Source organism: Lampris incognitus, chromosome 17 (assembly GCF_029633865.1).
Source record: "Lampris incognitus isolate fLamInc1 chromosome 17, fLamInc1.hap2, whole genome shotgun sequence".
In the NCBI taxonomy this organism is placed as follows: Eukaryota; Metazoa; Chordata; class Actinopteri; order Lampriformes; family Lampridae; genus Lampris; species Lampris incognitus.
This window is the reverse complement of record NC_079227.1, coordinates 16,589,639-16,609,529: the sequence shown is the minus strand read 5'-3', so window position 1 is coordinate 16,609,529 and position 19,891 is coordinate 16,589,639. Positions and strand designations below refer to the sequence as shown.

The 19,891-nt window shown below is 45.9% G+C and overlaps 1 protein-coding gene across 1 annotated transcript in view; it reads right to left on the bottom strand.

Moving 5' to 3' along the window:
* LOC130127116 (carbonic anhydrase-related protein 10-like) overlaps nt 1-16,790 on the bottom strand; it is a 203,030-nt gene extending 186,240 nt beyond the window's left edge. Inside the window, exon 1 of the mRNA XM_056296689.1 lies at nt 16,673-16,790. Coding sequence (XP_056152664.1) covers nt 16,673-16,790 — 118 coding nt within the window. The remainder of the gene's footprint in view (nt 1-16,672) is intronic.
* Between the last annotated feature and the right edge of the window lie 3,101 nt (nt 16,791-19,891).

The following is a 19,891-nucleotide window of genomic DNA, read 5'->3' as shown; positions in this document are numbered from 1 at the left end:
GTTGTCGGTTGATCTCGAGCTGCGTGATCTAATCTGATGTTTGCGCTTGTTCGAGATCAAACGCCGTCTTCCGCACCTCGTCGGGGGAAGAGCGGAACAACGGTCGGGAACGGCGTCCTCTCTCGCAAGAATAGGGCAGTGCAACACGCAAGGGCTTGTGACGACGAGACGACGGCGATACAGAAAACCAATCCCGAAAATCTGCCCCGCCTATCAACACACCAATCCCAACACATCAAAGCGCCAAAAAAAGAGCCCGAAGCGCGCAGGATTCACATTTAATTAACCCACATATTATCACATTATTTCCCCATTTACATTTGCTATTAAATTCACCTTTTATGGCGTTAAGAGTTATATTAAAAAAAACCTCTCTCTCTCTCTCGCTTCAGTCTGTGCCCTCCAGTTATCCATTTGTATACTTTTCTACACGTTTCCCTGCCTCCAACCCTTAAAATCTGCTCCCTCGCGTCTTCCCTGGCTTTGTCCTCTAGTAGCCCCGGGTGGGTGGCTTGTACCATGCGGAGGGAGTGTCTGTGAGCCAGCACACACGCTGCACAGCCTCACTGCACAAAACCCGTGTTTTGCCTGTATGTGGCAGCCATCATGGAGGCGGCAGAGGTGGCAAAGTCTGGCGTGTTAAGTGCTCTCTTCGAGGCTGTTCACACCTGGCATTAACAGGCGCCTTGGGTGTTCCGATCACAAGTTGACAGCTCCAAGTATGTCGGTTCACACCTGGCGTTAGACTGCGTCTCGGGTGACCGCTTGTGATCGGGTCTCACTTCCCCGCTCTATTTGCAAATAAGCGCGTACGTCGCTGCGGTAGCGGGGGTTTAGCTTCCGCCGCAAGCGGGGAGAGGGGGCGTGGCCCGCGGGAGAGCGGCACACCGGCCCATGCGAGTGAACGAATGAATTGTGGAGTTAGAAAACAACGAGACAGGAGACGTGAGAGTAGACGTCGTCGAGGTAGTTTACTAGCTCCAACTTAGCATGTCATACATTCGACAACGACACTGAACTGTGAACCGGAAGCGGAAGTGCATTATCTGACCCCTCGCCTCTTCCCTTAAAGGTACACCGTCCTCTTAGGTGAATGTCTTTCATTATATAGATGTGGGTCACCACACAGGCCCCCCCAGAATTCACCTACACAAAACAATGCAAAACAGCAAAAGTGCAAGTCATGAACATAAAAATAGACTCTACAACAGAACAGTCAATGACATAGTGCAAAGTCACAGGGAAAAAAGGTGACGAGTCGGGGTGCGGACCCTGCGGCCATAACGGTTGCGCTTCACAGGAGGGGAAACAGATGGGGCCGAAACCCGGGCCATAGGCGGGGCCGAAGCAGGAACAGAGGCAGGTGCCGGGGCCGACCTAGGAGGGCGCCCCCGCCGCGGGGGTAGGGCCAATTGCATTGGCTCCCCAATGTCCAAGTGAGCGGGCTTGAGACGGTCTATAGCGACCCGCTCCGGCCTGCCCCCCATGTCCACCACAAAGTTCTTATCCCCCGCCTCCAGGACGCGGAAGGGCCCGTCGTATGGGGGCTGCAGCGGGGACCGATGGCTGTCGTGCCTAATGAAGACGTACCTCGCCGATGGCAGATCCTTGGGGACGTAGGACCGGGGGAGGCAGTGTTGAGACATCGGAACGGGAGCGAAGGCACCGGCAGCGCTCCGGGACGCACTGAGGTGAGAGGCGGCCGACCAGGGAGCCGTATTATCCGGAAGAAACTCCCCCGGAACTCGCAGGGGCTGGCCATACACCAGCTCAGCGGAGGAGGTCTGGAGGTCTTCCTTCGGGGCCGAACGCAGGCCGAGCATGACCCACGGGAGCCGGTCCATCCAGTCGCAGCCAGTGAGGCTTGCCCGCAGAGCGGCTTTCATGTCCCGATGGAACCGCTCACAAAGTCCGTTGCTCTGCGGGTTGTACGCCGTAGTGCGGTGGATCTTCACCCCCAGGTGCTCAGCGACCGCCGTCCAGAGCTCCGAGGTAAACTGGGAGCCCCGGTCGCTCGTGATGTCACCAGGCGTGCCGAAACGGGCTACCCAGCAGCCGATGAACGCCCGTGCTACCTCTGCTGCCGTTGCGGAGGACAAGGGAATAGCCTCTGGCCACCTGGTGGCCCTGTCCACAAGAGTGAGGAGGAACGTATAACCACGGGAGGGGGGCAGGGGACCCACCAGGTCAACATTGACGTGGTCAAACCGCCTCTCTGGAACCACAAACGGCGCCAAAGGGGCCTTCGTATGGCGGTGCACCTTGGCGCGTTGGCACGCCACACACGAGCCGTCCCAGGCTCTAACATCCTTACGGAGCCCAGGCCAAACGAACTTGACGCTCACCAGCTTGGTCGAGGCCTTCACTCCCGGGTGGGAAAGGCCGTGGACGGTGTCGAAAACTCGGCGCCGCCAGGAAGTAGGCGCCAGGGGGCGCGGTTGACCGGTGGAGATGTCACAGAGGAGGGTGGTGTTGGCCGCGTCGAACGTCACGTCCTCCAGCCGTAGCGCCGTAGGGGTCGACCGGTAGTCTTGAACGGTCGCGTCCTTGGCTTGGTCCGCTGCCATAGCGGCGTAGTCGAGTCCCAAGTGAACGGCGTTAACAACCGCCCGTGAAAGGCAGTCGGCGACGAAGTTATCCTTGCCCGACACGTGTTGTATGTCCGTGGTAAACTCGGAAACCGCCGCGAGATGGCGCTGCTGACGCCCAGACCACGGTTCTGAGGTTTTGGCCATACAGAACGTCAGCGGTTTGTGGTCCACGAAAGCGGTGAACTGTCGGCCCTCCAATAGGAACCTAAAGTGTCTGGTTGCGAGGAAGAGACCCAGTAGTTCCCTATCAAAGGTGCTGTATTTGCGCTCGGTCTCACGGAGTTGTTTACTGAAGAACGCCAACGGCTGCCAGCCCCCCCCCCCCACTGCTCACACACGGCCCCCACGGCGTAGCCGGAGGCATCCGTTGTAAGGGCTATGGGGGCGACAGGCGACGGGTGAGCTAGCAGCGCAGCGTTGGCCAGTGCGGTCTTGGCGGCCACAAAAGCCTCGTTCATCCCCGAAGACCAGTCCAGCTCGTCCTTAGACTTCTTACCCCGCAGGGCCTCAGACAGGGGACGCATGATGTGGGCGGCACGGGGCAGGAAACGGTTATAAAAGTTCACCATGCCCTGGAATTCCTGCAGCGACTGTACAGTGCGGGGGCGGGGGAACATGGTGACAGCCTCAACCCTGGCAGGGAGGGGAACGGCCCCCTGTGGAGTGATGTGGTGCCCGAGGAAGGTGATGGACGACTCCCCGAACTGACACTTAGCTGGGTTGATGATGAGGCCGTGTTCGCTGAGCCTGTCGAACAGCTGTCTGAGGTGCGTCATGTGTTCCTCCGCCGACGCGCTGGCCACGAGGATGTCGTCTAAGTACACAAACAAAAATGGCATGTCGCGGAGCACAGAATCCATAAGGCGCTGAAACGTCTGCGCCGCCCCTTTAAGGCCGAAAGGCATACGTAAAAACTCAAAGAGCCCAAAGGGTGTGATGACAGCCGTTTTTGGGACATCCAGTGGGTGGACCGGCACTTGATGATACCCCCGCACTAAGTCGATTTTGGAATAGATGGCAGCGCCCGCCAGGTTGGTAGAGAAAGCTTGTATGTGCGGTATGGGGTACCGGTCGGGGGTCGTGGCATTGTTTAGGTGACGGTAGTCCCCGCACGGGCGCCAACCCCCGTCGGCCTTAGTAACCATGTGAAGAGGGGAAGCCCATGGGCTGTCAGCACGGCGGACAATGCCGAGGCGCTCCATAGTCGAAAACTCCTCCCTGGCTATTGCGAGCTTGGCCGAGTCGAGGCGTCGGGCCCAGGCGTAAACTGGGGGGCCCACTGTGGTGATATGATGTTCCACGCCGTGCTTGGCCACCGCTGAGGAGAAGGTGGGTGTGGTGAGCTCGGGAAAATTTGCGAGCAGGCGTTGGTATGGATCCCCGGTGGAGAGTGTGTTAGCGAGGCACAGCGCTCCAGCCCCCCCAAGCACGCAGGGGTATGACGCAAAAGAGAGGGCATCAATCACGCGACAGTTTTTAACATCCACCAGCAGGTTGAAAGCACAGAGGAAATCCGCACCTAGGAGCGGGGTGGATACAGCAGCCATCACAAAGTCCCAGCCGAAACGTCGGCCGCCAAAACACACGTCCACATGTCTGATACCGTACGTCCGAATGGACGTGCCGTTGGTGGCGTCCATCTGGGGGCCGTGACTGTCGGTCATTGTTCCCCCATCTTGTGCTGGTAGTATGCTGCGTTGAGCGCCAGAGTCAACCAGCAGCCGCCGGCCCAACAAGGAGTCTCTGATGAACAGCTTGCAGTCACGGCCGGCGCCCATAGCCGTTAACGAGCGCCGGCCTTGGCGTTTCCCTGAACCCTGTAACTGCAGGGTTTGCGACACTGCTTTGCTTTTGCCCCAAACCTGGCATGGTAATAACAGAGCCCGTCGTCCGGTTGGCGGCGGGCTGTCACCGCAGCCGCGGTGTCCATATAGTCGTACACAGGTGGTGGTGGGGCGGTCTGGTGGGGTAGCAGGGCATGCACAAACTGTTGCCGGTTGGCCAGGAAAACCCTGTCTGCTTCAGCAGCCAGAGAACGGTAGTCCTTGGAGGCGGCGAGAGGAGAACTGGCCAGTGCTGTGCGTACAGGCGCGGGGAGCTGCCTCAGAAAAATGTGTGAAAAGAAAGGCCGGATCAGCCGATCCCAGCACAGACAGCATTTTTTCCATTAACTCAGACGGTTTGCCGTCGCCGAGGCCATTCGGGGACAGTAAACGGTCTGCCTTCTCCAGCTCCGACAGTTCAAATAGTTTCAGGAGGAATGTCTTTATAGCATCGTACTTGCCAGCAGCTGGCGGAGCTTCCAACAGTGTCATTGCTCGCGCCGTTGTCGATGCGTCTAACGCCGCCACTACGTGGAAGTACTGCGTTGCATCCTGCGTTATCCCTCTCAGCTGGAACTGGGCTTCCACATGTTGAAACCACGGCCGTGGATTATGCTGCCAAAAGTCGGGTAGCTTCACAGTAGCGGCATAAATGCTAGCGTTAGCAATAGCCATGTTGTTAGCACCGGCGTCGGGAGCGGGTACCGCGGCAGCATTATTCCCGGCGTCTTCGTTGTCAGACATACTGGTATTAGTAGTTCGATCACGTCGGGGTCACCAATGTGGAGTTAGAAAACAACGAGACAGGAGACGTGAGAGTAGACGTAGTCGAGGTAGTTTACTGGCTCCAACTTAGCGTGTCATACATTCGACAACGACACTGAACTGTGAACCGGAAGCGGAAGTGCATTATATGACCCCTCGCCTCTTCCCTAAAGGTACACCGTCCTCTTAGGTGAATGTCTTTCGTTATATAGATGTGGGTCACCACACAATGATGATTTATTTCGAACATGTAGTATATAAATAGGACATAACATACAGATAAGTCAATGCACACATCAAACTAAGCGAACAAATCTCCGTATTTGTGGCATGTTCGATAAGGAGTCGGAGGAGGTATTTCTCCCTACCCCTTCTCACCTACTGTTAATTCAGCTGACTCAATTCAAACTGTACTGTGTAGTTCAAATTCAATGAAAGTTGTGCTGCACAATACAAACTCAACTACTGTGAACAATAAGAAAAAAATAACATCGAAAACACAAAAGACAAAAAAAAGAAAAACTCGTCCTAATGTCATGTACCAAGAATAGACAGATCTCAATGCTACCTACAACCCAATATGTATTTTACAATGTATTTTATCAAGACATGAATAAAAAACATTATTAAATAAAGCCTGTGTTAATCGCCCAAAACCGTGTCTGCCTTCATGTTGAACCCTCCGCGTGACATGTGTCACGATCACATAAATAAACACGTAAGCACGAACAGAAAGGTGGAGTGGAGTCGAAACAACAGGCATCCAACAAAACGAGACATCCTTGATCGCTCGAGCCTCATTTTAATGCGCCGTCAATTAGCATGGCATATTTCACATCTGTAATTCATTAATCTCAATTATTCTACCAAATTATGTAATCATACAAAATCTGAAGTACTCTTAAAGAAATAAAATAAATCATCCCATGTCCCAACTGAATTTATTTTCTTTTCTTTTTTTATTTCCATTCCACTTTGTTGCACTCTAAAAAAAATGCTGGGTTGTTTTCTCAACCAAAAGGCTGGGTTGAGGCTGTCTGACCATATTTTTGGGTTATTTTAACTCATTTTGAGTTGTTTTCTGTAACCCAGCTGCTGGGTTACAGAAAATAACCCACAATGAGTCATTTTAACCCAGCATCCTTGTCAGAATGAACCAATGCTTGGTTTGGTTGAGAAACCCAGCTTCTGGATTAAATTAACGACCCATCTTGTTTGGTTCTTTTAACCCAACATGTCTTCTGTCCAATAGTTAACCAGCACCTGGGTTAAAAACAATCCAATTTGGGTTGGTTTCAACCCAGCATTTTTTAGAGTGTGTGAAGCACAAAAAGTTTAAATGTGTGTAAATAAGCTTTATGATGATGATGAAGTACACTACCGTTCAAAAGTTTGGGATCACCCAAACAATTTCGTGTTTTCCATGAAAAGTCACACTTATTCACCACCATATGTTGTGAAATGAATAGAAAATAGAGTCAAGACATTGACAAGGTTAGATATAATGATTTGTATTTGAAATAAGATTTTTTTTACATCAAACTTTGCTTTCGTCAAAGAATCCTCCATTTGCAGCAATTACAGCATTGCAGACCTTTGGCATTCTAGCTGTTAATTTGTTGAGGTAATCTGGAGAAATTGCACCCCACGCTTCCAGAAGCAGCTCCCACAAGTTGGATTGGTTGGATGGGCACTTCTTTGAGCAGATTGAGTTTCTGGAGCATCACATTTGTGGGGTCAATTAAACGCTCAAAATGGCCAGAAAAAGAGAACTTTCATCTGAAACTCGACAGTCTATTCTTGTTCTTAGAAATTAAGGCTATTCCATGCGAGAAATTGCTAAGAAATTGAAGATTTCCTACACCGGTGTGTACTACTCCCTTCAGAGGACAGCACAAACAGGCTCTAACCAGAGTAGAAAAAGAAGTGGGGGGCCGCGTTGCACAACTGAGCAAGAAGATAAGTACATTAGAGTCTCTAGTTTGAGAAACAGACGCCTCACAGGTCCCCAACTGGCATCTTCATTAAATAGTACCTGTTAGAGCCTGTTTGTGCTGTCCTCTGAAGGGAGTAGTACACACCGGTGTAGGAAATCTTCAATTTCTTAGCAATTTCTCGCATGGAATAGCCTTCATTTCTAAGAACAAGAATAGACTGTCGAGTTTCAGATGAAAGTTCTCTTTTTCTGGCCATTTTGAGCGTTTAATTGACCCCACAAATGTGATGCTCCAGAAACTCAATCTGCTCAAAGAAGTGCCCATCCAACCAATCCAACTTGTGGGAGCTGCTTCTGGAAGCGTGGGGTGCAATTTCTCCAGATTACCTCAACAAATTAACAGCTAGAATGCCAAAGGTCTGCAATGCTGTAATTGCTGCAAATGGAGGATTCTTTGACGAAAGCAAAGTTTGATGTAAAAAAAATCTTATTTCAAATACAAATCATTATTTCTAACCTTGTCAATGTCTTGACTCTATTTTCTATTCATTTCACAACATATGGTGGTGAATAAATGTGACTTTTCATGGAAAACACGAAATTGTTTGGGTGATCCCAAACTTTTGAACGGTAGTGTAGATCTATATGAAAGCCTTCTGACCGCTGACCTGATATAGTGCATTTCAGAAATAGTCTAACTGCTCCTGATGAGCAGGTTGGCGCCTTGCATGGCAGCCCCCGCCATCAGTGTGTGAATGTGTGTGTGTGAATGTGTGTGAGTGAACGTGTGTGTGAATGGCTGAATGTGAGGCATACACTGTAAAGCGCTTTGAGTGGTCGATAAACGTTTTATAAATGCAGTCCATTCGCCATTTAAACAGCTTCACATTATTACAATGGCATGGACGCAGCAAATTCATGTCGTGCCAGATAGATACAAATAATGTGATGTGGAAAATTAACTGAGTGAATCAGGAACGTCAGGCTCCAGTTGTTTGCCTTCTTTCATGTTGTGCTCATAATACACAGCAAAAGTTGAAACTCATTCTGAAAACTCATTATGTGGGAAAATGTGACAGCAAAATACTAGAGTTTGTAATTCTACTCCAGAACCCTGTCAGGCTCGACCTGATCACATCGGTTCAGATTATTTAATTATTCCAGCGGGTTTTGGAGGGTCAGGCTCTGTACTGCAGTATATATATATATGAACTTGAACCTGAAGTTCAACTTGAATGTGCAAGCGGGCGGGAGTTTTTTCACAGTTGTGGGTCTGATATGTGTCAGAAATTACAGACGAGGTAAAAAAAAAAAACTAAACCCAGAGGAGGCTTTGGTGACTGCCTAATCAACTGATGTCCTCTGTGTAGTGATCGGCTCTCAAGACGAATTGAGGATGCATTGGGTGCATTCACATCTGTACTTAGAGCTGTCCACTTGTGACCAGATCATCCAAACAGCACCTGCAATGGTTGCAATGGGAGATTTGTCCCTAAATTGCTAAACCCAGGCCCAACACAGCCAGAGAAACCAGTTGGGCACAAACATTTTGGTTATGGGCAAGATGTGGTGGCTGGGGCATCCGGGTAGCGTGGCGGTCTATTCCATTGCCTTATCAACATGGGGATCGCTGGTTCGAATCCCCGTGTTACCTCCGGCTTGGTCAGGTGTCCCTTCAGACACAATTGGCCATGTCTGCAGGTGGGAAACTGGATATGGGTATGTGTCCTGGTCACTGCAATTGTGCCTACTCTGGTCAGTTGGGGCGCTTGTTCATGTGGGGAGGGGGAACTGGGGGGGTTTAGCGTGATCCTCCCACGCGCTGCGTCCCCCTGGCAAACTCCTCACTGTCAGGTGAAAAGAAGCGGCTGGCGACTCCACATGTATCGGAGGAGGCATGTGGTAGTCTGCAGCCCTCCCCGGATCAGCAGAGGGGGTGGAGCAGCAACTGGGATGGCTCGGAAGAGTGGGGTAATTGGCCAAATTCAATTGGGGAGAAAAAGGGGGAGGGGGATGTGGTGGCTAAAACCTTCCTTTCCCAAATATGGAAATATCCTTCCCGCAGGACGAAAGGGGTAAATAAGATCAAAAGAAGAAGCGACTTTTTAATTATATCTCTGAGCTTATTGTTGGCTGGGGATGTCCACCAATGCCCAGGTCCTGGGAAGGCTGTCAAGTGCCAGAATTCATGCAGTACACCAGCGGATATTAATGTTATCTACATGGACAATGTTCAACATCCTCCAATTGGCAATATTCGAGGGCTGGCATATGAGATTGCCTTGAGGGAAATGGCAAAATTGCTGACAGCTAGCGGGGCTTCAATCCAGGGTGTGGGTGGAATGTATGACTGAGCAGACAGCGAGCTGGGCCTGCTGCATCCAGGACTGACAACAGAGGCGAATTCTAACCTTACCCCAGCGGAGCTGGACATGCCATCAAACCCATGCAGGCTGACAGTGGATACGAGCCCATGCCTAACACCAGCTAAGAGGCTAATACAATGCGGAAAGGGTGTCTTGATAAAGGACATCAGCTACATGGGCAACATATTTTCATCAAGAGGATTATATGTGCTTCATCTAAATAGTCAGAGCTTGCTCCCAAAAATCCACGAAATCCGCTCACTTGCTTCTCAAAGTAAGCCCAATATTTTATCATTTTCAGCTTGACAGTTCCACGCATGACTCAGAAATTGAGTTAGATAACTACACAATTATAAGAAATGATGGACATCGAAATAGTGGGGGGGTTTGTGTGTTTGTGAGGACAGACATTGATTTAAATTTTCGAGCAGATATTTACCACACATAGTTAGAGACTGTATGGTTTGATATAATTTTTCCTTAGAGCAAACCAATACTGGTCAGAGTTTGTTACAGGCCTCTGGACCAAATTCATTTCTATGAACTGCTTGAGGACGACTGTGCAAACAACATCACAAACTGTGAGGCTATTGCTTTAGGGGACTTGAACACGGATAATCTAAAAAAGGACACTTCTTTATAGAAAGGATAAGATAATTTCTGCTGAGTATCTGGGCTAATTCAGCTGATATATGAACCTACACGTGTTACCTGTACCACTGAAACTATTATTGATTTGAATCTTGTTTCACAAAAAGATAACATTTCTAAAAGTGGAGTGGTAAGTTATAGCTTGAGTGACCATAGTAACATCTACCTCACAAGGAAGATTAGATAACCTGTCTTGTGTCCACCACAATTCAGTCAGGTTGAGAAGCTTAAAACAATACAGCAAAGATGCCTTTGTTGAGAGTCTAAAGAATACAAATCTTTCACAAGTGATATAATGTCAAGGATGTTGACAAAGCCTTCAGTCTTTTTAAAACGACGTTTTTAGATATTTTAAATAGGGTGGCGCCAATGAAAACACTTGTAATTAAACAGAGATTTGAAACATGGATAAACAATGACATACTAAAGGCCATCAGATCACAAAATGCTAGTTATGTAGAGTTTGAGCAGAGCAAAGACCAATCAAGTTCTCAAAAGTTGAAGAGTTTGAGAAATAAGGTAAACACAATGGTCACTATGGCCAAGAAAGATTTTTTCAGTGAGAAAATCTTAGAATGTAGAAGAGAGCTAAGGAAGCTCTGGGAATGCCTGAAGGAATTGGGATACAGTAAAAGTTTAAAATCTAAAGCAAGCAACATCTGTCTGGATATAGACAGAAATAGCACATCAGACAAAAAGGAAGTGACTGATCACTTGAATTCACATTTTGTTACAATTTCTAAAAAACTGGTTGATAAATTTCCACAACTTTCATATATATATATATATATATCAATACAGATGCAGGAAAAAATAAGTTTTAATACATAGCAATACAGGCCTGTTTCATCGCACATATAAAGAGTGAAAAACATATATTAGAATTTTATACAAAAAAAAGGACTCAAGCCTTACTCTTTTGTTTTCTCCAAGGTTTCTGATTATGTTGTTTTTAGAATGCTTAGTGAATTAAAACCTACTAAAGGCACTGGTTTAGGTCACTTATAGGCAAGATTCCTTAGAGATGGTGAGAAGTGATCACTCCTTCTATTGCTCATCCAATTAATATGTCAGGTAAAGTTCCAGGTTGGCTAAAAATGGCAAGAGTACTTTCACTACATAAAAAGGAAGCAAATGTTATCCAAGCAAATACAGACCAATATCCATTCTAAATGCTCATTCAAATATAATAGAAAGAATTACACAGGAATAGGAATTATACAGGAGGGGTGGGGATGCTGCTGCGGGGAATTTAGAGTGGGCAAATTAGCTGAACCAGTTTTTCAACAGGTTTGACTCATGCCTCCTCACCTCCAGCAGCTCCCACACTATCCCTCTGAGCTGCCCACTAACTTAGCCTCCAGGTCTGTCCCTTTCTGACATTCATTCTTCCGCTGTTGACACCATCAGTGGAGGCCCAAGGTCTCATTCACCCCCCCCCCCAGACACCCACTGCAGACCCTGCCATGTCTCCCATTCCCACGCTGGACTATACATCACAGCCAACCAGGCAAAGAAAGAGCTGGAGAGACTTCACCAGGGTAAGGCTGCTGGTCTGGACAGCATTAGCCCCCGGGTGCTGAAGACATGTGCTGACCAACTATGTGGAGTACTCCAGCACCTTTTCAACATGAGTTTGCACCTTAAGAGTGTTTCTGTGCTATGGAAAACATCATGACTGGTGCCAGTGAAGGGCGTCCCACATTCCCGAACGACTACAGGCCAATAGCACTAACCATAATGAAGGTCATGGAGAGATTGGTTTTAGCATACCTCAGACCACTGGTGTGCTCACCATTCGACCCCCTACATATCAGCCACATGTGGGTGTGAATGATGCAATAATATACTTGCTGCACAGGGCCTACTTCTCCCTGGAAATATCCAACAGTATGGTGCAGATCATGTTCTATGATTTTTCCAGTACCTTCAATACTTTCCAGCCTAGACTATCAAAGGATAAACTGGAAGACATGCAGGTGGATGTCCCCATGGTCTCATAGGTTGAGGACTACCTAACAGGCAGGACCACAGTTTGTGAGGCTACAGAGCTGTGTGTCTGCACTTCTGGTGAGTAACATTGCGGCCCCCAGGGAACTGTGCTATCTCCCTTCCTGTCCACCATCTACACATTGGACTTCAAGTACATCTCCGAATCCTGTCATCTGCAGAAATTCTCGGATGACACTGCCATTGCGGGGTGTGTGGGAGTGGCCATGAGGAGGAATACAGGAGTCTAGAGGGTCACTTTGTGAATTGGTGCAGGGAAAACCACCTGTAGCTGAACATGGCCAAGACAAAGGAGATCATGGTGGATTTCAGGAAGAAGACCGCACCTTCTCCAGTCTGCATCAATGGAAGTAATGTGGAGTTCGTCAAGTCCTACAAGTACCTGGGCATTCAACTAGACGACAAGCTGGAATGTTTTAAGGAGCGATAGACGAGGTCATTCTTGCCGAGTGCTATCAGACTTTACAATTAATTTGCCTTTGCCAGGTCTGCTTGTGGACTAACTTGTTTTTATGAGAACACTCGAAACTTACATTTTTTAATTCATTAGTCTTTTCTGTTGTCATTTGTATTTGAATGTATCTGGCTGCTATGATGTTTTAATTTCCCTCCAGGGATTAATAAAGTCATCTATCTATCTATCTATCTATCTATCTATCTATCTATCTATCTATCTATCTATCTATCTATCTATCTATCTATCTATCTATCTATCTATCTATCTATCTATCTATCTATAGGAATTCCAAACAGTAATTTTTTATATGAGTTGCAATCAGGTTTTAGAAAAACCCATTCTACTGAATCATGCTGACTGTATCTAACAGACTTATTAGAAGGGAAGTGGATGGAGGGACGTTTTGTGGTAGGAAATGCTGGATTTGCAGAAAGCATTTGATACAGTAGATCACGGCATTTTATTAAATAAAATGAAGAGCCATGGGATTCAGTGGGCTGACCCTGAATTGGGTCCAGTCATACCTACCGAATCATACTCAAATTGTTGATATTAATGGGACCCTTTCAGAGTCAAGAATCATAGGATGTGGGGTACCACAGGATAGTATCCTGGGTCCTATATTCTTTAATTATATATAAATTACTTAAAAGCGGATGTCCCATGCAATCTTTTTTATATGCTGACGAATCTGTTTTATTGGTAGCACATAAAGATAAAACAGTGGTTGAGAACACTCTCAGTGAGGAACTTGAAAATGTAAGTAGATGGCTAAAAGATAATAGATTAACACCACTTGGGAAAAACTGAAGCCAATCTTTTTGGTTCTAAAATAAAATTAGCAAGGTTACAAGGTTTAAGGTCAAAATTGTAGAGTTCCTTAAAACTACTAAAGACAATGTAAATTATCTTGTGTGCATTTTAAACAGGTTTGTATCAGGTGAAAATATGGCTTTAATAGCCCTCACCAAAATGAATCAAAGAATTAAGTTTCTAGCTAGAAAAGCTACCTTTCTGGACAGCTCAATTCCTCACACACCAGCTGAAGCTATAGTTCAGTCATTTTGATTAAGTTGCTATCTTCTCGTATACTGGATTATCACAGCACTTCAAAAACAAACTAAAAAAGGCTTAAAATGAATTGATAGGGGTTATATTAAAGGTCCATACAATTACACATCTTGATCCTGCACATTTTAAAAAGTTCAACTGGTTGACAATGCAAAAAGAACCATTTGTATTAAGGTGCTGCTCACTTACAAAATTATTCAAAATATGGTACCAAAAATATTTAATTAATTGTTTCACACTACTAAGAGACAATACTAGCTACTTTACAAGAGGTAGCTTGACAGACTTCATACCTTTTTAATTCAATAGCCTAATGGGCAAAAACACATTTCTCTACAGTACAGTGGAATAATCTGCATACAAACCTGAAATTGAGTGTTTCACAGAGCATGTTTAAAGTGGCCTTAAAGAAATGTTAACCAAGTACCATGGAGCATATTCAATTTTAATTCTAACATTTTATGAACAAGGAAACATGAGCATGTTGACATAATTACTCCGCCACCTGCTAGTTATTTGTTTATTGTATTGTCTTCGCTTGCTGTCTTGTTGTTGTTTTGCTTTTATCTTGTGGTGTGTTAGGTGTTTTACAAGAAGACCGCAATGGAAATAGCCTTCAGGCTTTGTTGTGTTTTCATCCTCGGTAGTTTATAATGCATGTAATGACTGCTGTGCAGTGTTATATGTGTTTTTTAATCATCAAATAAATTTATTAATTCATTCAGTCATCATATTGCTCCAACAGGGACAATACCAGCAGGGTACTGGCTGCACATAAGACCAACTTACCCCGACCCTTGCTCTGATGGCAGAAAATGGAGGAACTACTTTTTGTTCAGACAGCTAAACTAAGAAACAGAAAAAGAATGACAAGAAAAGAAAAAAAAAACCAACATAACGGAATAGTGAAGAGCAGAAAAACAATTGGTTAGTCTAAAACGGCAACCCTGAAAGTTCATGACCAGGTGAGCAAGGTGAGAGTTAACCAGTTGCTTTTGTTGAGCCCTGTCGCCATTTCACATGATCAACTTTACAAAACAACCAAGGAAAAACTTCGCTTCGAGATCAATCTTTCTGCCGAGTGACCCTGCCAAGCACTTCCACATGAGGTCTTTTGTTGTATGTTCATACCAGAATGAACAAAAACAAATGATAAAAATTTACTTTAAACTGTCCACAGAGACATAAATGACGATTTGCGTCTGTCTGTTTGCTAAAACAGTCCATTTTACCATGGAAAATACACAAGTTTATATCATGTCCTTTTTCCCATTCAAAAATAAAATTATGATGGATTTGATCTTTTATATCCCAGTCCTCATCAAAAGTTCAAAGTGGATAAACTGTAAATTAACTGTAAATTGGTGGGAATATCTCACTTCAGACCACTTTGCAAAGGATCAATTAGATTTACTGAAATAGTCGCGACGGGTGTGGACCAAAAAAAACAAAAACAAAACACAACCATCAATAAAAACTTCCTGAGAAAACCCCTTAATAACATGTGCTGTTGATGCATCGCTCACCAAAGACTTGAAGGGCTAATGGGATAAAACATTTAGATGAGACAGAAGAAGAGTGTGGGTGCAAGGAAGAAGAGATAGGCGCAGCACTTAAAACCATATCTGACCTTTAGCAAAAGCTAATTGGGGGGGGGGGGCTCAGACAGGCTAAGCAATACTTCAAAGGTCAGCAGTTATGACAAAGCTTTGAGAATAAGATTACGCTGCTTTCATAGCCTCGTTCAGAGAATGTTTTAAGGTGTGAGACAATGTCTTCCCATGCTACTGAAAGATGTTTCAAACAGACACCTCTCATCATCAGCCGCTTCTCCGGGGTTGGGTCATGGTGGCAGTAAGCGAAGTAAGGCACTCCAGATGTCCCTCTCCCCAGCAACGCCCTCCAGCTCCTCCTGGGGGATCCCAAGGCATTCCTAGGCCAGAATGGACATGTAGTCCCTCCAGCAAGTTCTGGGTCTACCCCAGGGTCTCCTCCCAGTTGGTCCTACTGGACCAGTCTGCAATGCCGGAAGTCGACACGCCCTGGTCCCCGCTTTTGCCTGCCGCCCGGCCTGCATTGCACCCTACCCCAATGCTCATCCCCACAGGTGGTGGGTCCAGACATCATCTGCTGTTAAACTTTGGCGCAAGAAGGAGCGGAGAGGGCTGCAAGTTGTAATAGTACTGTACTTCTGTACATGTACAAGTGAAAAGCCAATGAATACATAGTTCGTCTATTAATAAATGTTTTCCCCTGACCTGAAAAGTAGATAAGGCATAAGTAATATGTCCAATTAACATTATTTAACTCCAAATTTTTAATGTGCTTCATTAGTAGAGAGACGAGTTCCTTGCTCTTTTATGTCCTAATTATAAAAATCCTTCTGCTGCATAGCAGGGTCACTGGAGATGGGATGACAGCACTAAGCCACAAGAGCATCATGAATAGTGTTTAACTGCCCCAGCTGTTGTATGGTGGTTAGTGATGTAAAGTAGGCCTTTAAGGAGTAAAACAGCCAGCATGATAGCTGAGATAAAACATACCAAGGAGGGCTGGCAACAGATGGACAGACCTACAAATGGGAATTCGCCTTTTTTATGTGTGACTGCAAACGGACAGGAAAATGTTCTACAGTTATATATAAATGCACACTCACTCATAGACTTGTGGTTTTCATCAAAAGCACATAGGCTCAGGAGAAAAAATCATTATTGAGACATAATTGGCCTGAAATGTACATACACGAGGAGATGAAACAGGTTGAAAAAAAACAGTGGGCTGCTGCCAATCAGTCAGCAAGAAAACAATGTCAGCTGTGTGAGAAGGGCATAGAGGTCTCGTCAGAAGAAGGAATAAAGCCGTTGCTCATGGCAAGGTGGCCTGACAAAAGCGTAAACACGCAATAAATTTCCCACTTCGCTATCAAACACACTTATGCAAAAAAACAGTGTTGTCTGTCAAACATAATTTTTCAGTGCATACATGCTGTAAGGGGGGCTTACCTGGAACAAAGCTTCCCTGCACCACCTCCTTGTATGCCCACCATCCTTCATGAATTTTGGGTGGATTTGGTTGTGCTGTGAGGCAAGGAGGGGAACACAGAGGAGACACATCAATCATTTACATATGAATTTCAAACAAGACACAAAACATCGTCGCACCATGTTCAGACACTCTAATTCAAAACAATGCAGTTATTCAGCCCTCCTCATTTCCAGACGCCACAAAATAAATGGGCCCCGAAAGTTGAAACTCAACCCTCTTCTCTCTCGCTCTCTCTCTGTCTCGTAAACACATATACACACAAACACATGCTCATGCCCTCCCATCCTATGACTCCCCAGGGATTATTAGCATGGAAATGTATTCTGTCATGTTGTTTGAGCTGGGGAAGAAAGCCCCAGATTAGAGCAGAGTGGTACTATATAATTGAGGTGACTAAGTAAAGGTCCCACTACAAAGGATGGGTTGTGACCGAGAATTACCCACCAAGCCTTTGGGATATTGCTTTTTACACCTTTTTTTTTCCTGTTCATTCGCCCACTGCTCAAATCAAGGCTTAACAGAGAGGCTAGAGGTTGCTGTGCCTTGCCTGTCTTTAATGGAAGTTTAGGCGGCCCAGCAACCCCCTCCAAGCAGCCACATGCTAGTAACACTGGAGCGCAGCTCAATTTCGGAAGCACATGATGGGGTGGGTCTGGTGGACATGGGGGTCCTAATAGGCTATTCTCTTCTGGGGGCAATCTCCACTCCAATTGCCGATAAGGGGGCGAACAGCATTTGGCCCCAAAATAAATAAAAAATAAAAAATTGATCTTTGTAATTGTTTGTCAACTTGTTTCACAAAATGATAGATTGCTTTTTCCTTTTCGGTGTAAAATGAACTTGAACGTAACCAACCCCCTTGATCAGAGTGCAGCTCTGCAGTAGGCAATCCAACAACAATAGCCGGTCAGTGTTTCCAAACCAATACTTCGAGGCAGGCTGGCCCCCTGTCATGCTCTGATGGACCCCAGCAGAACTTAATCAACTTCAACTGGCTAGAACAATATAACTGGAGATAACGTAGTATATACTGACTTGGCAAAATTAAGCAAATACCCAAACTGACAAGACTTAGCATCTTCAACAGCAGCCGGATTGGAGCAGATGTGAAAATACATGGGTAGGTAATCACCATATCGTTGTTTAATGCATAGCTATTCATCGAGATAGCATAGCTTACTGTAAAAACAAGAGATCACAGAAACGTTTCGTCATGTCATAGCAGACACAGCTGCGTATAGGAACTAATGAGGTGTCAGAGGGGAACAATGACATCTATCTACTATGTACTGTGTCCCCGGGAGAGAGAGAGAGAGAGAGAGAGAGAGAGAGAGAGAGAGAGAGAGAGAGAGAGAGAGAGAGAGAGAGAGAGAAGAGGGAAAGTTTGTCTGTTTACAGAATGTGAGTCCCTCGGGATTGTAACAACTGCTAGTGATAATATAAAGGATATTTGAAGGCCTGTGGACATGATCCTATTACAAGCCTCTGACAACAACACAGATTTGCCTCTCTTTCTCCCTCTCTCTCTCTTTCGCACTCCCTCTGTCTAATCTCCCGATCTCATTCTCTTTATTTTGAGGTGTAATTTCTATAGACGACGGTCCTTTTGCCCAAGCTACCTAGTGCCTTTTTCCCCTCATTACCTGTATGACCGTCTGATCAAACTGAGTTTAAAACATAATCATTTTGATCAATTTTAGGGAAATGAGCACCGAATCACAGAAGAATTCACAGATTAATAAGGAAGCCTTACTGGTGGCTTGGTGCATTAGACCACTTTTTCTCAAGATGGAGGCATAATAGGTCTCTTTAATCAGTGGAGGACAGATAGGAAGCTGTAGCAACTTGCCTAAAGAAGAGACATAATCACATCCTCTGTTTCATCAGGAGACAGAGTGAGAGAAAGAGACGAGAGCAAGTGAGCGAGAAAAAGAGAGAGAGGGAAAGCACGAGAGAGAGAGAGAGAGAGAGAGAGAGAGAGAGGAGAGAGAGAGAGAGAGAGAGAGAGAGAGAGAGAGAGAGAGAGAGAGAAGAGAGCGGGAGAGCAAGAGAGAGAGAAGAGGCGAGAGAGAGAGAGAGAGAGAGAGAGAGAGAGAGCGAGAGAGAGAGAGAGAGAGAGAGAGAGAGAGAGAGAGAGAGAGAGAGAGAGAGAGAGAGAGAGAGAGAAAGAGAGAGAGAGAAAGAGAGAGACAGAGCAAGTGAGAGAGAGCGAGAAAAAGAGAGGGGAGCACAAGAGAGACACAGAGAGAGAGCGAGAGAGAGAGAGAGAGAGAGAGAGGAGGGAAGAGCAGGGCAGCATAATAAGTACTGTCCCATTTTCTCACTATGTTTGGCCATGGCCCCGAAACCACACTTCCTGACATCAGCAAAAAAGGAAATGCCTCAAATCTACAAAGGAAAATGCAGAAAAGACTCCGCAAGAGGTGGACAGGGGGTTTGGATAGGGTTGGAGGATGAGTATAGTAAATTGATGGAGTGTTATTTCCACCACTGGCCTTCAAGCTCTCTGTCAGAGGGCCGATATCATATACGTAAAATAAGGTGAGACATTTAATCGTTGGATTAATGGAGTAGTGGATGTGGGCTTGGAGCATGCTGATAAGCTATTAGGAAGAATTAGGTATTAGTTAGGTTTTAGGGAAATATGCCTCCTTTTTACATGTTAATATGACCCCTTTTTCCCTTGAAGGAAAACCGATTAGAAACTGACTGAACCGCCTGACTGTGTGCCTACGCAACACATACGACTCCTTTAAGGATAGGTCACAATGAGAAGCCAGACAGAGGTGGACAATTCCTCACCAAGTGGCTCGGCCTTTCAGTTAATAACGGCTGGACCATCTCAGATCTTCCATATGGACTATTTTCTTTTTTTGGATATAACGGCTATTGCAGCAGGCGGTATAAAGTTCATACTTATTCACTTCCCTGAATGTGTTTTGATCAAATTCCCACAGCGTAAGAGTCAAACAATTAACAATCAAATAAACAACTACCATAACCAATGATCTCCTCACCAAACAAACAAGCAACATTAAATCCAGTTTTGCTTAACTTGGGAAATACCCGAATTAGTGCAGGTTTTGGAATGGTGTTGGCCATACTGACAACAGGGGAGTATTAGTCGTATAAGTATTGGTATTAGTATTGTTAGTATTATTAGTATTAGTATCAGT